Here is a 22,496-nt window from a genome sequence, read left to right as displayed (position 1 = left end):
TAAACAAACTAACTACAGTGGCATACATTCGTGGTGAGCATGGTCAGTTTGACGGTTGGAAATGTTAAGTTGTTTTGTGGCCAAGACTTTAAGCTTTCTTTCTGTACTGATAGCGATAGATATAAATAAACCTATGAAATATTCACTAAAAGTTGACACTTGCATGAGTTTCCATAGCTTTGTGATATTTTGCTATTTAAGAATGACATTGAAATGTCTGCAACTGCTGTCCACCCAGTGTGAGTTATCTCCTAGTGTGTGTGTGTGCGTGCGCACGCTGTGATTTGGTGACTAAACTGTTGCACTGAGGGTGTGGAAGGGCGCACTCAATAACAAACCAAAGCACCGGCGACGGAAGATTACGTGTCGCAATTAGCGCCCACTGTCCCTGTAACACTGTTACTGTAGGTCACCGTATCAGCTGAACAGATGGAGGGGATATTTGTGGCATTTTGAGACTGCTCTGAAAGTGCTCAGAAGAAATTACTGCAGTGGTGTGTCCCGCTCTTGAAGGTGCACCGAGAGGAACATGGCTTCTCCAGCATCATCGTACGGAGTAGACCTCCGGTCTCCAACAGCACACGATCAGCCTCCAAAGGTAGACGACATGCAAGTTGTATTGACTTTACAAATGCTGTGCAAATTCAAATGCAATACGTTCTGTAATGGTTGTTACAGAATGTGGATTTTGTGCATTTTGAATGTTATTATATGTTGGCGCTGAAGTTATCTCGATTCAGCATTCAGTTTGTTGACCCAACAAATAACAATTTAATTATTTAAATAATGACACCCATTTGTCCTGGGACGTTTATGGCACACCGTAGTCATACTGTACATAATGGGAGAAATGACATGACACTATTAGAGGCGTGTAATGTTCACATTATAAAGAACTGCAAACATTATTACAAACGTCCAATTTATTATATAGGTAAATCCAACAGCAGTGCAGCTTTTCATGATGGACAACTGCCATTGGTCGTTGGTCAAATTGGGATAGCAGGACAATGTGCATTTTCTAAAAATATCTGTTTATGAAAATGCCTTTGTCAAAATGTATTGAATTAATATTAAAGAATGTATTTATATTTACATATATTAGTAGTTTATTAGTAGTAGATTACAGGTTCCTAATCTCTTAGTAGTTTCAGAATTTAAGAAATATTTAGTGATGCACATGCCTCATCAATTTAGAGATGCTGTCTTAGGTGTCAAGTTGGATGTTGTTTGTGTCTTTTATTTAAAGGGTTAAATCTGTGCTGATCTGTGAGTCATGTGGGTTTCAGCAGGTGATGGCACAGTCATTATAGTCTCATAAGGAGGAGCCTGTGCTTCGCACCATGGTAGCAGATTGTTTGGCAGGGCTGTCTGTCAAAGGCACTGTTACACACACAAACAAACAAACAAACAAAGTGATGGCACATGAATATCCATAGATACATAAGATGTTTGAAAGATCTACACCAAAAATTTTCTACTTATATATTATTTTTTCTATTTAAATTGGTTAAAGTCATTTTTTCAATCTTTTTCTGTCATCATTTTATCATCCACATGTGTTTTCCTTTCTTTCTTTTTTTTTTACTTCTTTTAGGCAGAATGTTTAGGCTGCACTTTTACCATACAGTGAAAGTGAATTGGGACACGGTCTTGTCTAGCCAACATCATGTGTAGTCATTTTCTACTCTATGGTTAATGTGGCTTTATAAGGCAGTGATTTTACAAGTTCAAATTCATTTTATACACCTTGATTATGCATATTATATACAGGCAAGCAGAGAGCCCAGAATATGAACGTACAGCTTTAATGCATTAAGCGATATTAACGTTTTCTTTATAGTGGTTTTCTAATGGAAAAAGCTTAATGTGCAATTAAGCAATAAAGTGTATATTGAATTTAGTCTTATAAGTATCTTAGTACATTATTATTTAGTACAAATCTGGTGGGCAGTGGAGGAAAGCATTGTTTTGCCCTCTAGATGGACGTTACCATCAAAACTTATTGTAGAACTGACCTTAAGACAACAGTTACGTTACACCAGCTGCTTTTCAAGGAATGGTGCTCTGTCAGTTCAACAAAATAGGTTTATACGTTTGTCATACTTATCATACCTAATCAGAAACCAGTAGCTTTTGTATCGTTATTTTTTTTTTGACAAATATAATGGTGAAGATGAAAAAGTAAAATTACAAGGGTACCAAGTGTAAAGATGGATGGTTAATGTGTCAAAACCACTGACATAACAAAACAAAATTAAACAAAAAATGTTTAACAGATGCTTTGCAGATGCAAACAGAAAAAAAAAAAATTCTTAAAACTCTTTTTTTTTTTTTTTTTTTTTACATTAGGAGATTCACTCCGGAAACAAATAAATATATCTCATATATATATATATATAAATATGCATCAAATATTTATGACAAAACATTCTGCCTTATACAGTTTCAAAAAATCACTTAATATGGATCTTGTGAATGAAAACTGCTCAAACACAAGCTTTATTCACACTGTATTTTTGTTAATTGAAGAAAACTGTGTAAATGACAAAAGTGTAAAATAAATCAAGGGATTTTTTTTAGATTACTGCCTGCGTTTGAGAACAGAACAAACTAAACTCCATTAACTAGCCAATCACAGTTTAGTCAGCTTTCAAACTTGATGAACAAAATGGCCTTAACAGCAAAAAAGCCTCTCAGTGAACCCCTGTGTTTGTCAAATCATTTATCTCTCACAAGGTCAATTCACTATAGAAAAGAGCAGCATACATTTTCTGCTAGATTTCTCATTCTCCATGAGCGTTAACCTGCTATGAAAATAATTAAGTAATTTTTCAGTGCAAGATTTTGATCCTTTTGTAGTTCACCTGCAGGTCATCTGAATAGCTGCTTTAATTTCTAGACTAAAAAATATTTACCATGAAGGGGAAACAGATTAGTTTGGGATTTAGGCAATTATTTAATCCATCCTATTGTTAGTCGGGAATATCTCAAATTTTTCACATGATTGTTTACAGCCCACTTATAAAGTTCACAGACGAGGTGCATTTGTCTTGTTAGAAGGAAGCATTCATGAGCAGTGCTGTACAGTACATATGCATGTGTGTTTGTGAATGGCTCCTTGTTGGTTCCTTTCCGGAACAAAGATGCAGCCTTGTCTTCTTAGCTGTAAAACCATTTCGTAGGTCAAGACTTCTTGGCTCTTCTGTTTCTGCTGTTTTGTGAAAATTCTTTCCCACTGACTAACTTGACAACGGATTCAGTTTGTCACCAGTGCCAATGAGACAGAGGAACAAACGACTTTAGTCATTTGTCCCAGAATGCATAATTATCCCATTCACTTTTTTTCTGATTATGAAATTAAGTTTCTAGAATTATGCAGTGAATTTTGACATTATAAATGCCATCCGTGTGTGGTAACAGATCAGAACAGATATTTTCTAATCAAAGTCATGTAAACAATCTGAATAGTTAACACAACAAATGCATTTGTGTACACTTTTGAAACAGAGTACACAACCACTTCACAAAATTCAGAAAAAAACATTACCATGCTAACTGAGTCAGAAAGGTCAACGCAGCCGTGTACCAGGAAGTTTTAGAGCACTTCATGCTTCCTGCTGCTGACCATCTTGTTGGAGATGCAGATTTCATTTTCCAACAGGACTTGGCACCTGCACACAGTGCCAAAGGTACTGTACCAGTACCTGGATTAAGGACCATGGTATCCCTGTTCTTAATTGGCCAGGAAACTCTGACCTTTTTGTGATTTTTTTTTTTTGTGTATTGTGAAGAGGAAGATGCAATATGCCAGACCCCAGAATAAAGAAGAGCTGAAGGCCACTATCAGAGCAACCTGAGCTCTCATAAACCTGTGCCATGGACTGATCGACTCCGTGCCATGAAGCATTTCTGCAATAATTCAGGCAAAATGAGCCCCAACTAAGTATTGATTACTGTACATGCTTATACTTTTCATGTTCATACTTTTCAGTTGCCAAGATTTCTAAAAATCCTTTCTTTGTATTAAGTAATATTCTAATTTTCTGAGATACTGATTTTGGGATTTTCCTTAGTTGTCAGTTATAATCATCAAAATTAAAAGAAATAAACATGTGAAATATATCAGTCTATGTGTAATGAATGAATATAATAGTTTCACTTTTTGAATGGAATTAATAAAATAAATCAACTTTTTGATGATATTCTAATTATATGACCAGCACCTGTATAGTCTAACATAGGCCTACATGTTTTTGGTTTATATGATTAAAAAAGTTAATACTATTATTCCTCTCCTATAAAAAAGAAAGAATTAAATTGTTTCTCATGGGATCTATAATGCACTGTAATTCTGCAGCAGACAGCTGCATGGTTATAATTTTCTCTCTGATAATATCAGTCTTGTTAAGCAGGGCTTGACATTAACTTTTTTGCAAAGTTACTAGCCACACAGCATTTTTACTAGCCACATATTTGTTGTTGTGAAATTACCTGTTGACTGTGGCATGCTAATATTTACTTGAACTAGATTTACAACACTTTTAAATGTAAAACCACTGTACACACCCAAATCAAGAATACATAAATGTACAACAATACAGGTCATTATCCTTAGCTCTAATAAGGTTGTATTTAAAGCTCCTTTTTTAAATAAAACCACTGGGAAATTCTTTGTTACAAGTTGCAATGGAAAGTAGGTCAGTAGAAAAATGCATGCCATGGTTCGGACAAAGTTGCTTTTATCTTCATTAAAATTTCAGGGGAACGTTCCTCTCATCATAAAGAAAACATTTCAGTTTGTGTCATTTTTGTGCTCAGGCCCTAATAATGACTACTAGATAGGTTGCAACCCTCTACGGACACCTTGGCAATTGAATCGCCATTGGCTAGTACATATTTTAGTTTACTCACCAGACTGATATATATATGATTCTCACTCCCCAATCTCAAGAAACGCACTAGCGACAGACGCTAGTGGCTGTAGCCATTTAGCCTCTTTGTTAGTGCGTCCTCCTCCCATGCCGAAGACCCGGGTTTGAGCCCCGCTCGGAGTGAGTGCGAGGAGCGTCAGAGAGGACCCGGGTGAGAGGGGTTACATTGGTGCCGTGACCCGTACGGGAGTGAGGTTTAGGGGGGTGAGTGTAACGGAGGCCAGCGAGTAGTGCTGTGCAGGTAAACCTCACTCCCCGATCTCAAGAGACGCACTAGCGACAGACGCTAGTGGCTGTAGCCATTTAGCCTCCTTGTTAGTGTGTCCGCCTCCCATGCTGAAGACCCGGGTTTGAGCCCTGCTTGGAGCGAGTGCGAGGAGTGTCAGAGAGGACCTGGGTGAGAGGGGTTATATATATATATATATATATATATATATATATATGTATATATATATATATATATATATATATATATTGTGAAGGGGTGAAGAAGTACACGACACAAGGATAAAGGTGAGTTCCCCGAAGGGTGGATTTTATTAACCAGAATGTGGGGGAAATAGCCAACGTGAGAGGTTTTCCGGTGCTCGGTGCTTGGCCTTCTCTCTCTCTTCCTCTCTCTCCATGCGCAGTGCTGTGTGGGTCCGTGTATAGTAAGGGCTGGCAGTCACACACTGCTGTCTGGGGAAAATAACAGCGATACATTAGCCGAGTCTTTGGAGACATCTCTCACCTCTGTATTCGTCGGTGCAGCTTATGAAGCCAGAGCTTGATGGGGCACAGGTGTGACTGCTCAGCCTGTAATGAGTAGGTGCATGTGACACTGATGAGAGCTCGGGACACGTGTCACACTACCCCCAAGCAACGTCCTGACCCTGTGGAGAAGTGTGGAGATTGGGGGAGGGCGGGGAGTGGAGCCTGACAGACCCGTGAAAGCTGACCATATCCTTGAGAGACCATCGGCGTTTGCATTGGCCGTCCTCGCCCAGTGTTGTATGTTGAAGTGGAAGTCCTGGAGCGCGAGGAACCACTAAGCACCCTGGCATTTGTGTTCTTCGCTCGGGCCATCCACTGTAGAGGGGCGTGGTCAGTGATCAGGGTGAACTGGTGGCCGAGGAGAGAATAACTGTCGCTCCACTAAGGTCAGCTTTCAGCTGATATAAATTGCTGGGTGTTCCTCGCCATCGAGGACCTGGGAAAGGACGGCCCCCAACCCGGTATCGGATGCACCCGTTTGCAACAGGAAAGGGCGGTTGAAGTCAGGTGCTCTGAGCATGGGCTCCTACGTGAGGGCTGCTTTTACCCGCTGGAACATGCTCTCCGTCTCCGGGTTCCACGGGACCTTCTCTGGTTGGCCCTTCCTGGTCAGGTCTGTCAGCGGAGAGGCTAAGGAGGAGAAGTTAAGGATAAAGCAGCGCTAATATCCCGCCAAACCCCTTGGTGGCGGGCCGCGGCGTGGAGAGGATAGCAGCCACCTTCTTCTCCGGTGGAAGACATCCATCAGATGTTGGAAGGTAGCGGGGGCCCCATGCAGGCCGAAGGGAAGGATGCGGTACTGCATGTGGCCACTAGGGGTCGAGAACGCTGTCTTCGGCTTAGCCTGCTCAGTTAATGGGACCTGCCAGTAGTCCTTGGTGAGGTCTAGGGTCAAGATGAGCCAGGCCCTTCCCAGGCGATCCAACAGCTCATCAACCCACTGCATCGGGTAGCTGTCGAACTCCGAGACTTCGTTTAAGCGGCAGAAGTCATTGAAGAAGCGGAAGGTGCCGTCGGGCTTTGGAAACATGATGATGGGGCTGTACCAGGGGCTGCATGATGGTCCCTAACCTCAGCATCTCCTGAACCCCTTCCTTGATGGCGTGTCGCCAAGCCTCCCGAACATGATAGGGCCACTGCGGGATGATCACTCCGGGGGCTGTGTGGATATGGTGCTTGAGTACGTGGGTCCGCCCAGGCTGGGGAGAGAACACATCGGTGAACTGACTGACCAGATGTTGCAGCTCTGACTTTTGGGTGGCTGAGAGGTGGGGGTCCATGTCAACAGCCACAGCAGGTAGATGAGCGAGGGCAGAGAGCTGGGGCCTGGTCCCGACCCAGTGCTTCAGGAGATTCACGTAGTATATTTGATTTTCCCTCCGTCTTCTGGGCTGCCGGACTCGGTAGGTGACAGGGCCGATCCTTTCGGTGATGGTGTAGGTGTACCTTGCTAGCTGGCCAAGAATTTGCAGGCGGTGGTGGGGACTAGGTCCATGACATGATCTCCTGGCTGAAACTCCCGTGGCTGGGCCACCCTATTATAATGCCATTGCTGGGCTTGTTGGGCCTTGGCAAGGTGCTCCCGGACGATGGGCATAACCCTGTGGATCCTCTCCCGCATCTCCCAGACATGCTCCACCGTGGACCGGTGGACGGCGGGCTGTTGCACCCAGGACATGAAGGGGGTGCTCTGGTCAGTCAGTATCTGGGATGGTAAGCTGACCCGACTACTCAGCAGGAAAAGCTCCTAGGCGATGGCTTTTGCAGTGGCCTTACGGAGGGGAATGGTCTTAGGGTAGCGTGTGGCGTAGTCCAGGATGACCAGGATGTGTGTTGTGTCCCTGGGCAGACTTCAGCAGCGGCCCTTACTAGGTCCATCCCAATCCGCTCTAAGGGCACCTCGATGATTGGCAGCGGAATCAGCAGGCTGGGGGGAGGGGTGCATGAAGACGTCCACTAACAGGCAGGACAGGCTTGACCGAAGTGTTTGACTTCAGCCTCCAGGCCTGGCCAGTGGAAGCGGTCGCGTATGCGCTGGACGGTGTTCTGGGCTCCCAGGTGGCCTGCCATGGGATGGGCATGCCAGCTCTATCACCGCTTTTGTCTTGGTCCACGGGACTACCAGCAGGATTTTTCCTCCCCCTTTCGCTGCACGACACAGTAAAGCAGGCCGTTTCTCACAACAAAGTGAGGCATTGGATGAAGTGCCGGCTGGAGCTCCTTCCAAGTGGCTATCCTCACTTGGGCCCAGCAGTGTTTCAGGCTGTATTCCTCATGCTGCTCCCTGGCGAAGGCCCCAGCCCCAGTTATCTGCTTGAAGAGGTCAAAGTAGTGGTTAGTGTTATGATGGGATGTCTCAACCTCTCTGGGGCTGTCCGAGGCCAGCAGCACGGGGTGCCTTCGGGGCTTCTTTGCCGCCTAATGCTGTGGGCGGATCCCGGTGGGGCTGACAGGCTGGCTAGTGGAGGTGGTCAAATCCAGGCCAATCCCTGCCGAGGAGGACTGGAACTTGCAGATCCCTGATGATCCCGACTTCTATCAGCCAGGTGGCATGGTGATGGTGACGCGCCGCGCTGGCACTTCCCTGGTTTCGCCATGGACGCAAGTGATGGGCAGTCTGGCTTTGGGTTCGGGCCGTGGAGGAAGGACGGTCAGCCTGATGAGGGTGATCTCGCTGCCAGAGTCCAGGAGGGCGAAGACCGGACGTCCATTTATCTTCACTTCCGCCCGTGGGGCCTGTTTTGGAGTTTCCGGGTGTACGGCACAGCCACAGAATTGACTGTTCAATGTCAAATCTCTGAAAATCAGGTAGACGAGATGAGGAAGAGGATAAATCAGCCAAAACCTCTGAATTCTTAAGTCTGGCACATTGCTGAGTTGTATGTCAAACTACCACCCCGTCATCATCATCATCAGGAGCATCAGCAACAATCTCACAAGTAAGTGTAACAATAGGCGAATGAGAATTTAACTCATTTAAACCCACAGCATTTTGTGATGACTCTCTAGCACAATACGCCTTTAACATATTGACATGACATACACGAAACTTCTTTCTGTGATCAGGTGTTCGAATTACGTAGTTGAACCAACAACTGGCAAAAAAACTAGCACTTGGTCTCCTTCTTTGAAGTGGCGTGACACAGATTTACGATCAAAGTGATCTTTCATAGTGACTTGTGCTTTCAATGGCGATTCATTTTGCCATTTTACAAGCACAATGCAAACGTTCACAAAATTTGTTCACATACTGCAGCACAGTCGTTTTAGCATTAGTCTCAGGAGATAACATGTCTTCTTTAAGCACCTTTAATGGACCCCCCCAGCATGGGCGTAGGTTTGGTCTCAGCCTTGGTGGGGACACCCCCATAACCCCCATCATAACCCCATAACACCCCCCCCCCCCCCCCCGGAATTATTTTGTTGTAAGATACCAGTGATTTAATGGTGATTTCATATAACTGTATAATCTCAAAAATGCACTTTCAAAAAATTAAAATCTGAGACTGTGTAATGCTGAACAACCAAACGTTTTATTAAGATAAATTATTATGTAAATTAGTATTCACACTAACAAAAAATACTCTGCCACAAGGAAACAAATCTAAATAAATAAATATAATAACCTTTTTCTATTATAAACACTATTTACCCTCCAGTACACTCACGTTTATGTTGACTTCAAGATTCTAAGTTAAGGTAACTTACAGGCTAATTGACATTCAGTTACTTGCTAACGTAGCATTCTGTCTGGGTAATACTATCACCAGTTAATACTCTTTTCCACAGAATATGCATTTGAAAGCCTGGTCAGTAACTACTGCTAGTTTTTTTGTGGGTAGTTAGTTATTTTGCCTACTTACACTCTGACTCTGCTTAATGAAAAAGCTTCATATGTCCCCTTTCTTCTTCTTGGGTGGCATCTACAAAGTACAAAAAGGGGCAAAAAACCCCCCGGAATATTAAAATGTTTTTACTCTGGCCTTTATATGTGGCAGAGAGACAGTCCTTGTAACTTACCGTCAGCGTCGTCAACATGCGCGCGCGAACAAACCACCCGCTCGCTGCTAGTGCAAGCACAAAAGTAGTCCCGGCCCGCGCATGTAGCTTGTCAGATACCCCGCCGCCAATCAAATTCCGGCGTTTCTTGTACTGTCGTCGTCCTGGCCGTTAGAATAGATCCAAATAGCAGTGCAAAGATACAAATAGCAGTTCAAAGGAGCTTGCTAAATATTTTTTGGGGACAAATTTGTCATCTCAAAATATTTATAGGGACTAGTACCTAGCGTCCCCCCTAAACCTACGCCCATGCCCCACAGTATGTCCAAACACTAGGTCAGCAGCACTAAACCCGACTATCCTGTACTGCTTCCCTAACAGCAATAAAACTAATGGTGTGCCCTCATCCAAATCCTTGCTAGTCTATATACAGTGTTTACGAAGCATCAATTTCAGTGTCTGATGAAATCGTTCTAACGCCCCTTGACTTTCTGGATGGTACGCACTTGCGACACTATGGAAAATTTTCAAAGTCTTTAACACTTGTGCAGAGGGTTTTGAGAGAATTTTTTTACCCTTATCAGTTTGTACAATTTTCGATAACCTAAACGTTGTAAAGAATTTCATGAGTGCACAAGTAATTTCAGGAGCAGTTATTTTCCGCAACGGGACCGCCTCCGGAAAATTTATCGCCGCACACATTATTGTTAACAAACAATGGTTACCAGCTCTGGTCTTAGGCAAAGGACCAACGCAATCGACAATAACGTTCTCGAAAGTTTCCCCCATCACATGTATAGGAACAAGTGGTGCACGTGAAATTACTTGGTTAGGTTTAACTGAAAATTGGCAAGTACTACAAGTCCTGCTTTATTTTGCTACATCAGACTTAATCTGGGCCAAACGAAGTGCTTCAAAATTCGATTATAAAAGTAGGTTTTCAACATGAATCAAAATGAAGGACAGGAAGTTCAGTTAATTATGGTAAAATTGGTATTGATGTTGTCGGCATGATCCATGGAACCTATCAACATCAGTTACATTACAATAGGTTAATGTAAGCAAAAGCATTTTTTAGATATTTCATCATAACATTTGATCACAAGGTGGCGCTGCGCTCAAACTTTTTGAGTACCATCAGGGCATTGAGTCAATTATTTTTGTAATTATTTTTGTAACGATACGCTAAGGCATTCAAAAATACAGCATTTTAGAACAAAATTCTGAATGGCCGATGCCTAAAATAGCCGACATTGGGAAAATTGGATATAATGCGATTTGACGTGTTTTGCCGAATCTAAAGAGACCAGTTTTGGCCAAACCATTCAGAAGTTATAAGCAAAAAAAATATCTCCTGACCAATAGGTGGCAATGCGTTGAAACACTGCAGGTAGTCTCAGGTCATGCTTGTTATAACACACCAAGTTTTGTCTCTATACGCCAAACCGGTGTGGAGTTATAGCCTCACATGCATTTTTGCATACATTTTGTAGAATTTTTTTGCGTGGTATTTAAGAACGTTTGTGCAAATCAACTATACTGTATTATGTGAACTACTGAACCAAATAACCAGCAGTCTCAACAGCAACTAGATAAATTATATCCTCCTGGATGTGTTATTTTAAGACTGGTTGTCACAAACAACAGAAAAACTAAACTGTCCAGTACACATTACTCTTTGGCTATATTTTTGACATCAGATTTTCTTTTCTTTGGTGCCCGGCACAGATAGAGTGTCTCTGTTTGATTGGCTTGAACTTACCTGAATATATTTCTTCATGAATAAAACAAAGTCAGCTCTTCACAACCAAATCAGAATCAACAATTTGAGATTTTTTTTTTTTTTGGCATGGAGGGGAAAGGTTGATTATGTGTGTGTGTGTGTGTGTGTATGTATGTACATACATATGCTTCTTGCATGTCTGTTCATGGCAGCCATTAACTACTACTTAGGCTTGTGATTTACACCTGAGAAGACAAAGGCCTGCATAATTAGCTGCATAATGAGCTTTTCAGTCAGCTGTGTCACTGAGAGGGAGGAGTTACAAGAAAGAATGTGAGGACAAAATAAATCTAAATAATGTAATGTTTGTAGGCACAACAAGGGAAAGTGATTCAGTGTAACTTTCAAGGGACTTTCAGCATCCCGCTCTTCTGCCACTCACTGGGCTGCAGGCTGTCCCAGCCCATGGACTCAGTCACAGCTGTGAGGTGCTCCTTGGCTTTAAGACAGTGCTAAATCATAGCAAAGCAACTTGACCACCTGGTGGGACAGTCTTTTACCAGAACCAGAGCACACTTCTGTAGTAGCTATTCACCAAGTGCCTCACTTTCTCTGACAGCCTTCGGATTGGGGGTTCCTTCTGGACCATGTTTACTACAAGCTGTACTGTGTGAACCATGCATGGGGTCCTCTCTATGGCTCCATAGTCATCTCTACGTGGAAATAATAAAAAGAAAAACAAATGTATATATTTAACCATTAAGATGAATTAAGCTTTTACAGGTTTGGAACAACATGGGGGTAAGTGATTAATGACAAAACTTTCATTTTGGGGTGGAGTAACCTTTTAAGGCATTATTGTTTTCCTACAAAACCACCACTGACTCTGCACCCCTTAACCTAAATTCATTACTTCAGAGTTATGCGCCCTCCACTTTCACAAAATTTTTCATTAACTGTTCCCTCCTGGTGGAATGACTTGCCCAACTCAATCTGAGTCCTTAGTCATCTTCAGGAAATGACTAAAAATATCTGTTACATCTTTATTTGACTCTTTAACTCTCGCATTTTCTGTACTCTCTCAATTCTACTTGATCTACATGTCTTCTTTATTAAAAAAAAAAAAAAAAAAAAAACTAGCTTTAAATTTTTATTTCTATTCTGTATACTTCTTGTGTGTGTGTGTGTGTGTATATTCCTCATATATATCCTCATTTGTAGATTGCTTTGATAAAAGTGTCTGCTAAATGGCTAAATGTAAATGTGAAGTCTATAACATGCTGTTCACAGCAGGCTGTTTCGTTGCACGTCCCTTCAAATGCTAATGAGCTCTGCTCACCCTGCCCCTCTCTTCTGTGGAATGACAATCTGTTCGCATGAGACTGTTAACTTTAGTTGCATTTAACTGCAGAACTTGCTTACTAGCACATTATTAGGAAAGGTGATTTGCAAAGATTCATAAAAAAATACTCATTGAAAAATACTCAAAAATACTGTACGGTTGCGTCCATTCCTTTTTCGTTGTTTAACCAAGATGGGAAAAAAGAACAAAAAAAGAATGGTTATTGTATTTTTAAATGCTATGCTGAAAACCAAAATTGAAATTAGAACTGTACACACAAATGCTGCCCGAAACGCAAAATATTGATTTATTTTCAAATTTGTGTAAATTTTAATTGTTAATTTTTTGCCGTTTAAATGAACATTTGAAAAAATGCACAAATTAATATAGAAAAATGTCAATTTGTCAAGTTTTCTTTGGCCAAATTTACTGATGCTTCTCTCACATGTTCAGATGAGAACTAGAGGCATATTCTGAGAAAACTAAAGGGGTTGTTTGACCTTGCATGCATGTAAACCTATTGTAGAAGACTCCCAAAAAAATACTAGGATTCTTAGAAATTGCATAATAGGGGCACTTTAAGATAATTTACATTTGTGCATTTAGCTGACAGTTTTATCCAAAGCGACTTACAGTGCATTCAGGCTATACATTTTTTATTTCATTTTTTTAACCAGTATGTTTAAGATCATAAAAAATATTGAAGCTAAAAGTTCTTATAAAGCAGTTATGGTAGCTACGTCAGTAGAGTGAGATGGGGCTAGCGTCTGTATAGAGACGCTAAAAAAAACAAGCTTTATATAATTTTTACTACTTTTAATGAAATATGAATTTTGAATAATGAAAATAAGTTTGTGTCTGCTTATTCTGTTCATCAGTGTTTGAACCATTCAAGAAGAAACCGCATTTTCCATATTTCATTTCTGGGTTAAAAAAATAAATAAATAAAACGAATAGATGCAAAAGTACACAGACCTAGGGCTGGGCGTTATGGAGTAAAGCATATATCTCGATATATTTAGATATATCTCCATATATGATATATATCTCAATATCTTTACAGGAAAATTTTTTGTTCATCATATGTTTTATTGTTACCTAATTCTGTTATTTAGCATGTGTAATTATTTAAAAGCATAAAAACAACTTAATTTGTTAATTTTTTGTCTTAAAATAGCCTTATGGAATGTTTTTTTTTCCCTTTGAAATTAAAATTTTTTTGGTTATCAAATGCAGGCATAAAACATTCATTTAATTTATCTTTTAATTATTGAAATTAAGCAAACTTTATATTTTGGTAAACAAAGGGGATTTTTATTTAAAATAAAACATAGAAGAAATGTTGTGTGATTATTCCTTAAAAAAATTATGTTTGTTTCATTTTAATAGTAGTAGAAGTGGGCTATGTACATTCTGCTGAACAATAGTAATAGATTTCTGGCAAATAGTTGTCATTACATTAAACCAGACTTTTATTTTGACGGGTTACCGTACCTTTACAGTTCTGTGTATGTGATACTACAGTCTATGATGTGATATATGACGCTAGCTTTACTCAAATCAAATGGTCAAATGCTCATGAAGTGACTCTCAGTGCAGTTCTGGAGATGTTCTTCATGTGTTTACGTCCTAAATACTAGTGAGACGACTGAAATCTGCTGAAATCACCGCGAGCGTTACACGCGCTTCTGTGTGTGTAATAGACGAAGACGTGCTTCTGTGCCATTCGTTAACACAGACACGCAGAACATGCAGGATTCATATTTAAATAGACTTTTTCGGCTTAATTTTTACAGATATTAGTTCATATCGTGATTTTATGTGAGTGCAATGGCAGACTTTTGATTAATTTATTCAAGATTTGACAAATTCCGTGACATTCCACTTTAAACTGTAAATTCCATTTTCATGACTGGATTCCGCGATTTCGTGCGCGTTTTCTACATCGAATCTAATATCAGCTTGATCTGAGAAAGGGGTTATAATTTAATGGGATTTAAAAAATCCACTGGGAGGATTTTTTACATTTTAGAGTGGTTGTGTACACACTGCCAAGACATATTTCAATTCAAACTACATTTGAAAAATTAATTTTGCATTCAGTGACCCCTTTAAACTGTAGAGTGGATTAGGAACATGCTAGTCTTAAATTGGATCTATTATGCCCCTTTGTTCATTGGTGCATCCCGAAACACAACACTTGTAATGCCTCTTTGGTGCTGACAGTATATTTCCAGTAAGGTCGAACTGCTGCATCTCTCTCAGGCCTGTGTCTATGCTTATAGGGCAGAAAGCGTCAGAAATTGGTGGGACTTTTTCTCTGTGGTGATGTGTTCCTAGGGAGAAATCTGGACTGAGAGACTGTTTATGATTTATTGTGATTTTTACCATTAAAGGCTGGTTGTTCTCTTTTACACACCGCAGCCACACAACTGTTCAAAATAGGGCTGTCGTGATATTCGATTTTTCATATCATGGATATTGTGGACATAAGAATTTACAATATCGATATATTATGATATCTATAGAAACCTTGGGGAAAAATAGTGATAAACGCAGGGCACAAGACTCTGGCTTTCTCCGTCTTCTTTGAAAGTGTTTTCTATGAAATAACAAGAGAGAAAATACTGTGAAGTTCAACAGTATGATGAATAAATATTAATGGTAACACTTTACAATGTCATTTGTTAACATTAATGTATTAACTAACATGAATGAACAATGAACAATACATTTATTACACAATTTATTAATCATTGTTAATGTTAATAAAAAGAGTCGTTCGTTGTTCATATTAGTTCACAGTGCAATATTGTTTACAAACACAACTTGGGGTTTTAATAATGCATTAGTAAATGCTGAAATTAACATGAACTAAGATTAAAAAATGTTGTAGTAATATTGTTCATTAATATTTGCTATTTATATATGTTAACTAATGTAATTAACTAATGTTAACTATTGAACCATATTGAAGAATGACCGCAGATGAGGCATTAATTGAATGGCACTGCAACCAACTTAACATTTTCCAGAGTTTAATGTAGCTATGTGGTCCACATAGGCGGAGGGTGAACAGATTCCAGGGTAAGGCTAAAAGTAACCAAATGTATTAACAGGGTGTCCACCACTAACGAAAGCATGGCCACTCCTTTGCAGTTTTCATAGCACTCTTTAGGCTGTGACCACATCACACGGGAGAATTTTCAGACATGCACTTAAGCTTCACCTCAGCGTCAGGCAAACGAGCGCAGAAAAGCTACAACAGCAAAATGAGCTTCAGTAGAACTACTGTGAACTGTGGTCTGATGAGATATTGTTAGACTATTTGTCAGAAAAAAACACTTCCCTGTCCCATCAGCCATTTTACTGTGCTCACAACGCACACTCTTCAACAGTACGCAGATATGTGGCACCCGCTCTATATGACTTCATCATAAATAACCCACACAAGAAACTTTGAGCATAGGCTACATACCTCGTTCTGTCATCAGCTAAGTCATGAAATCACCAAAAAGGCAATTAAAACTGCATATACAGCACACAAGAACGTCTCTCAAATGCATGTACTAAAATATATTCTGCAATTCGAGATTACCATATAAGGCACAACATGATATGTATTTTTTATTTGTAATTTAATGCACAAATAAATGTGAGCACAGTGCACTTATACTAGAAAATATGCGAAAATGAAAACATTTAAATGGATAAAATAACGTCTCGGTTACATACGTAACCCTCATTCCCTGATGGAGGGAACGGAGACGTTATGTCGACCGAAAATGGGGTCTCACTTGGGAGGCCAATCATCTCTGAATTTAAGAGAAAACGCCAATGAAAATTGGCTAGTGGATTAACATACCTGAGCCACTCCCGTGCCGACGGGTATAAATAGGGCGACAGGTGCATCCACTCATTAGGTTTTACGCTGAGGAGCCGAGAACGTGTCCCGGCAACAGCGAATGGTTCAAGGTTGTGGCATGGGGACATAACGTCTCCGTTCCCTCCATCAGGGAACGAGGGTTACGTACGTAACCGAGACGTTCCCTATCTGTCGGTCACTACGAGTTATGTCGACCGAAAATGGGGTCCTATGGAAAACGCCACAACCTGAACCTCGTCACAACCCTGTGGCGCTGCAATTGTTGACAAGCCCTGGCGTGCCACAAAAGCTACACTTAAGGTCGTAACCTTCCCAAAGCCCCAGCGCAAATTTACTGACCTTGGTACCGAAGGGGCCAAAGGGTGAGTACATCGCTGCTGGAGAAGGCCATGCTGCTGTTCCGCCCACATAAAGTAAATGGAAGGGATTTCAACCTTCAGTGAAAGATTGCTTTAAATCTTCCCTATTTGTTCTTTCAGCTGGCAAGATAATGGGGAAGCGAGCCTTAGGAAAGGTCGCTACGGAGACCACATCCTACCCGTAGGGAGGTGACATGTGGATATACTGATATGGACTGACCCAGGGGGCAGTACTACATAAGGAAAGGGTCTCTGAGGCAGGTCCTACCTTGGAGTAGGGATGGAACGGCTGCCAGAAGAGACTGACAGAACGGTCTGTCAAGGGAAGACACGGGTTTGCCAAGAGGGAAACCTTACCGTGGAAGAATACACATATGGGATTACCCATAGGGAACCCAGCCATATGGACACCTAGCCCAGTACAGGGGCTGACCGGCTCCGGGCATGCTAACGCCAGTACTGGGCCTGGCGACAGACTGCTCCGCCAAGTCTGACGCCGAGGGTGCTGGAGGATGCTCGACCAGGGTACGCCAACCGGGGAACTCTACTGGTTGAAGAAGGCGCTCACATCCCCGTGTTAGGGGGAATGGCGGAGCAAGCAAGACACCCAGCCAGCCCTTCCCGCCAATTACCTGTTACCCAACACACGGGAAGAAACTGGCTCTACACGGAGGTTGTAAAACCTCGCAAAGGTGTTAGGTGTCACCCAGCCCGCAGCTCGACAGATGTCTGCCAGAGAGGTGCCGTGCGCCAACGCATAGGAGGAGGCCACACTCCGTGTGGAGTGGGCCCTCACCCCCAGGGGGCACGGCTCACCTTGGGAATGGCAAGCCAAGGCGATGGCGTCCACTATCCAGTGGGCCAACCTCTGCTTAGAGACAGCCTTCCCCTTCTGCTGACCTCCAAAGCAGACCAGGAGCTGCTCAGAGCTTCTGAAGCTCTGGGTGCGGTCCACGTATATGCGAAGCGCTCTTACGGGACACAGCAACGACAAGGCTGGATTTGCCTCCTCCAGGGGCAGCGCTTGCAGGTTCACCACCTGGTCTCGGAAGGGAGTGGTGGGAACCTTGGGCACGTATCCAGGCCGGGGTCTCAGGACAACGTGAGAGTAGGCCGGCCCGAACACAAGGCACTCTTCACTTACCGAAAATGCTTGGAGGTCCCCGACCCTCTTGATGGAAGTGAGCGCGATCAGGAGCGCTGTCTTGAGAGACAGGAACTTCAGCTCGACCGAATCCAGCGGCTCAAAGGGACCCCTCTGAAGTCCCGCCAGGACAATAGAGAGGTCCCAGGAGGGAATCAGGGGTGTCCTAGGAGGATGTAACCTTCTGGCACCCCTCAGGAACCTAACGATCAGGTCATGCCTCCCCAGGGACCGGCCGTGCACTGCATCGTGATGGGCTGCAATAGCAGCCACATACACCTTCAGGGTGGAGGGTGACAGCCCACGATCCAGCCTTTCTTGCAGGAAAGAAAGCACGACTCTGACCGGGCATCTCCGGGGGTCTTCTCGGTGAGAAGAACACCAATTCGTGAACAGACTCCACTTCAGACCATAGGCCTGCCTCGTAGAAGGGGCTCTAGCCTGAGTGATAGTGTCTACCACCGCTGGGGGCAGATCACTTAGGTCTGCCGCGTCCCGTCTAGAAGCCACACGTGGAGGTTCCAGAGATCTGGACACGGGTGCCAAATGGTGCCAAGCCCCTGAGAGAGAAGGTCTCTCCTCAGGGGGATGCGCCAGGGAGGGGCTGTCATGAGGAGCATGAGTTCCGAAAACCCGGTCCGGGTGGGCCAGTAAGGCGCAACCAACAGGACCTGTTCCTCGTCCTCCCTAACCTTGCACAGTGTCTGTGCGAGCAGGCTCACTGGGGGAAACGCATACTTGCGTAAAGCCTGAGGCCAGCTGTGTGCCAGTGCATCTGTGCCCAGGGGGGCCTGGGACAGGGAATAGTACAGCTGGCAGTGGGAAGACTCGTGGGAAGCAAACAGGTCTACCTGGGCTTCCCCGAATCGACTCCAGATCAGCTGGACCGTCTGGGGATGGAGTCGCCATTCCCCGGGGAAAGTGAGCTGTCGTGAGAGCGCGTCGGCTGCACGATTGAGCTCCCCCGGGATGTGGACAGCGCGCAGTGAATTGAGCCACGTCTGACTCCAGAGGAGGAGATGGCGGTCGAGTTGAGACATGCGACGTGATCATAGACCGCCCTGTCAGTTGATGTACGAAACAGCCGCAGTGTTGTCCGTGCAGACCAACACGTGCTTGTCCAGCACTAGCGGACGAAACTGTCGCATAGCTAGATGCACTGCCAGCAACTCCAGGCAGTTGATGTGCCAAAGCAGTCGAGGTCCTGTCCAGGACCCTGAAGCTGCCTGCCCGTTGCATGTCGTGGCCCAGCCCGAGTTGGAGGCATCTGTTGTGACAACAACGTGCCGGGACATTTGTTCTAAGGGCACGCCGGCCCGTAGAAAGCAAGGTCCGACCAGGGGCTGAATAGGCGGCGACACATCAGTGTGACGGTGACACGATGTGTACCGCGGCGCCATGCCCATCTCGGGACTCGGGAGTGTAACCAGTGCTGAAGTGGTCTCATATGAAGCAACCCGAGCGGCGTGACTGCGGCTGCGGATGCCATATGCCCCAGGAGCCTCTGAAAATGTTTCAGTGGTACCACTGTCCTGCCTCTGAAGGAACTCAGGCAGTTCAGCACTGACTGGGCACGCTCGCTGGTGAGACGCGCCATCATACTCACCGAGTCTAACTCCATACCGAGATAAGAGATTCTCTGCACAGGGGAGAGCTTGCTCTTCTCCCGGTTGACCTGAAGCCCCAACTGACTGAGGTGCCGGAGCACGAAGTCCCTGTGATCGCACAACTCTTCTCGGGACCGGGCCATAATGAGCCAGTCGTCGAGATAGTTGAGGATCCTGATGCCCACTTCCCAGAGTGGGGCAAGGGCGCCCTCCGCGAACTGAATCGCATAGCCGAGTCGGACCGTCCGGATGAGCCAACGTGACGGGTTGGGCAGCGCAAGCCACGCTCCCAAACTCCGTACAAGTGGCACCAAAGGGACAGTCGACATACCCGCAGTGGTGCAGCGATGGGGAGTCGTGCCGGAAGGCCCAGAAGGCAATGCGTCCTGGGTCATCACAACCACACTCCCCGTGTTCCCGGAGGAACTGGCCAGAGATGCGTGGAGAGGCTTTGCGTCTCCGAACCACGACCTCTTGGCCGCTGGCGAAAAGGGGCGTCGTGGGTGAGAATGAGGAAGCTGTGTCAGCCCACGAGCCTTGCAACTTGGAGGAAGGAGAAATTGCTCTTTTAATGAAAATGTGGGTGCCACTGGCCGTTTGACCAGCGGCGGAACAGAACCTGAAGATTCTCCACCCGGCCCTCCTCCGGGGGAAGGAGTGGCGCTGTCTTCGCCATCTCCTGAAGAGCAGTTCTCCGCATCTCCGAGTTGCCCGTGTCAGGGCCTCTTAGTCGACTTCCTCGAGGACTTCGCAGCCGGGAGTGACACGGGGGGCGCCGCTCTCCTGCGCGGGGCTCGACACGCTGGCCTCGAAGAACTCTCAGCACGGGGCGGAGCTGGTGTGGAGGACGCAGGGGGGCTCCCACGGCGACGAGCAGGCTGAGGCACCGCCTGCGACGGAATGGTGGCAACCGGAGGATCACGTCGTGGCGAGATGTGCTGTATGGCCTCAGTCTGCTGTTGTTCTGTCAGGAACTACTGGGCACAGCCCCTGACAGCGTTTGCCACACAGGACAGCCTGAGACATGGGAGCATCGAGAAAATGCACTTTGTCAATGTCTCTCATACAGACCAGGCTGAACCTGAAACGGCACTACTGGACCACCAGAGTGGACATCGCCTACCCGAGGGACTGCGTAGTGACTTCCGTCACCCGGAAGGGGGAGGTCAGTCGCCATGCGCAGCTCCTGCATCAACCTCGGGTTGGTCCTACCCTTGTGCATTTGTTAAAGCCTTGGCTTGTTGGGTTTGCAGGATAGCCATGGCATGCAAAGCAGAGACAGCTTGGCACGCAGCACTGTAAGCCTTGATAGCGAGTGCGGCCGACAGCTTACAGGCCTTGGGTGAGAGGCGCGGACTATCCCTCCCAGTGGCGGCGTTTTGCGGACACAAGTGCACCGCAATCGCACTCTCCTGCTGGGGAATGTCAACGCACCCCTAGCTGCCCTGCCATCGAGGGTAGTGAGGACGGAGGAACGAAATGAGCTGCTTCCAGCCGTAAAAGGGGCCATCCATGACTACATCATTTCCCCATGCACATCCGGGAAGAAAGGAACCAGAGTAAAACGCGGTTGTGAGTCGCGCTCCACACCGACGAGACAGAAAAACCAGAACGGGTAGTGACAGAGGGGTCTGCTCCTTTCCCTTTAAGAAAGGGGAGACGCGATCACAGCGTTGCCATGGTCACACACGCAGTGCGTGCATGAACCATCCACGAACGCGCCTTCAGTGTGCTGAATGCCCAGACAAGGAAGAGAGCCAACGTGGTCGTTGTCAGAGAACAGGAAACGGCCGCATCCAGAAGGACGCGGACGAAACGGCGTCTTGAAAAAGACGCGAATCGTCCGCGATTTGCTCTTTTAGGAAATCTGCTCTCTTAGTTGAAGCGCCCAGGGGAATCGCTGAAAGGGACACCGCTGTTTGCGCCGTACCGCCAACCAGAACAGCTTCCCGACACAGCAGATGAATGGCTTTGTGGAGTATAACAGCTTTCATACAACCACTCGGCACCGAAGCAAAAATCTAATGAGTGGATGCACCTGTCGCCCTATTTATACCCGTCGGCACGGGAGTGGCTCAGGTATGTTAATCCACTAGCCAATTTTCATTGGCGTTTTCTCTTAAATTCAGAGATGATTGGCCTCCCAAGTGAGACCCCATTTTCGGTCGACATAACTCGTAGTGACCGACAGATAGGGAACTCATTTTATATTCTGCCACTTTTTAGTGAGCCCCTTTATTAAATTACCTGAAGGTGAGGAATATTATACAAAAATATTTACATATTCACCTAGTATTACTTGATCTAATTTAACAATATCTCAATTACAGTTAAGTAGAAATAAATTGTACTCAGTTGTGTTTTAGGCACTAAAACAATCCAGTACATTATAATCAACATTTTTATATTGAAATAATGAAGATTTCTGTGCCATCCCAGACTGGTTGCTGGCCCCTCCCTGGCCACCGCTATGAAAAACATCCTTGGTCCGCCACTGTGTATTAAACATTATAAACACGTCTTTTTTGGCAAGAACCAGACATGGGTGTCATGTAGGGGAATTACTTTTTTTTTTAATGGGACATAATTTGTATTTAACGAGATTACAATTTAATAATAACATCAGAAATTTATAATTATAGAATGTTTCCTTTCCACGATTATTCCAACAGCGAATAAATTATATATAGAGAGTGACATTATCACTAACATTGATCTATTGCGAGTTTAAGCACTCTCAAGATTC

The 22,496-nt window shown here is 44.3% G+C and overlaps 1 protein-coding gene across 1 annotated transcript in view; it reads left to right on the top strand.

Moving 5' to 3' along the window:
- The first annotated feature begins 261 nt into the window (after positions 1–261).
- The window catches only part of ank2b (ankyrin 2b, neuronal), a 182,588-nt gene continuing 160,353 nt past the window's right edge, over positions 262–22,496 (top strand). Inside the window, exon 1 of the mRNA XM_052560179.1 lies at positions 262–598. Coding sequence (XP_052416139.1) covers positions 530–598 — 69 coding nt within the window. The 5' untranslated portion in view covers positions 262–529. The remainder of the gene's footprint in view (positions 599–22,496) is intronic.

Source organism: Carassius gibelio, chromosome B7, assembly GCF_023724105.1.
Source record: "Carassius gibelio isolate Cgi1373 ecotype wild population from Czech Republic chromosome B7, carGib1.2-hapl.c, whole genome shotgun sequence".
Taxonomy (NCBI): Eukaryota; Metazoa; Chordata; class Actinopteri; order Cypriniformes; family Cyprinidae; genus Carassius; species Carassius gibelio.
This window is presented reverse-complemented; position numbering and strand designations above follow the sequence as displayed.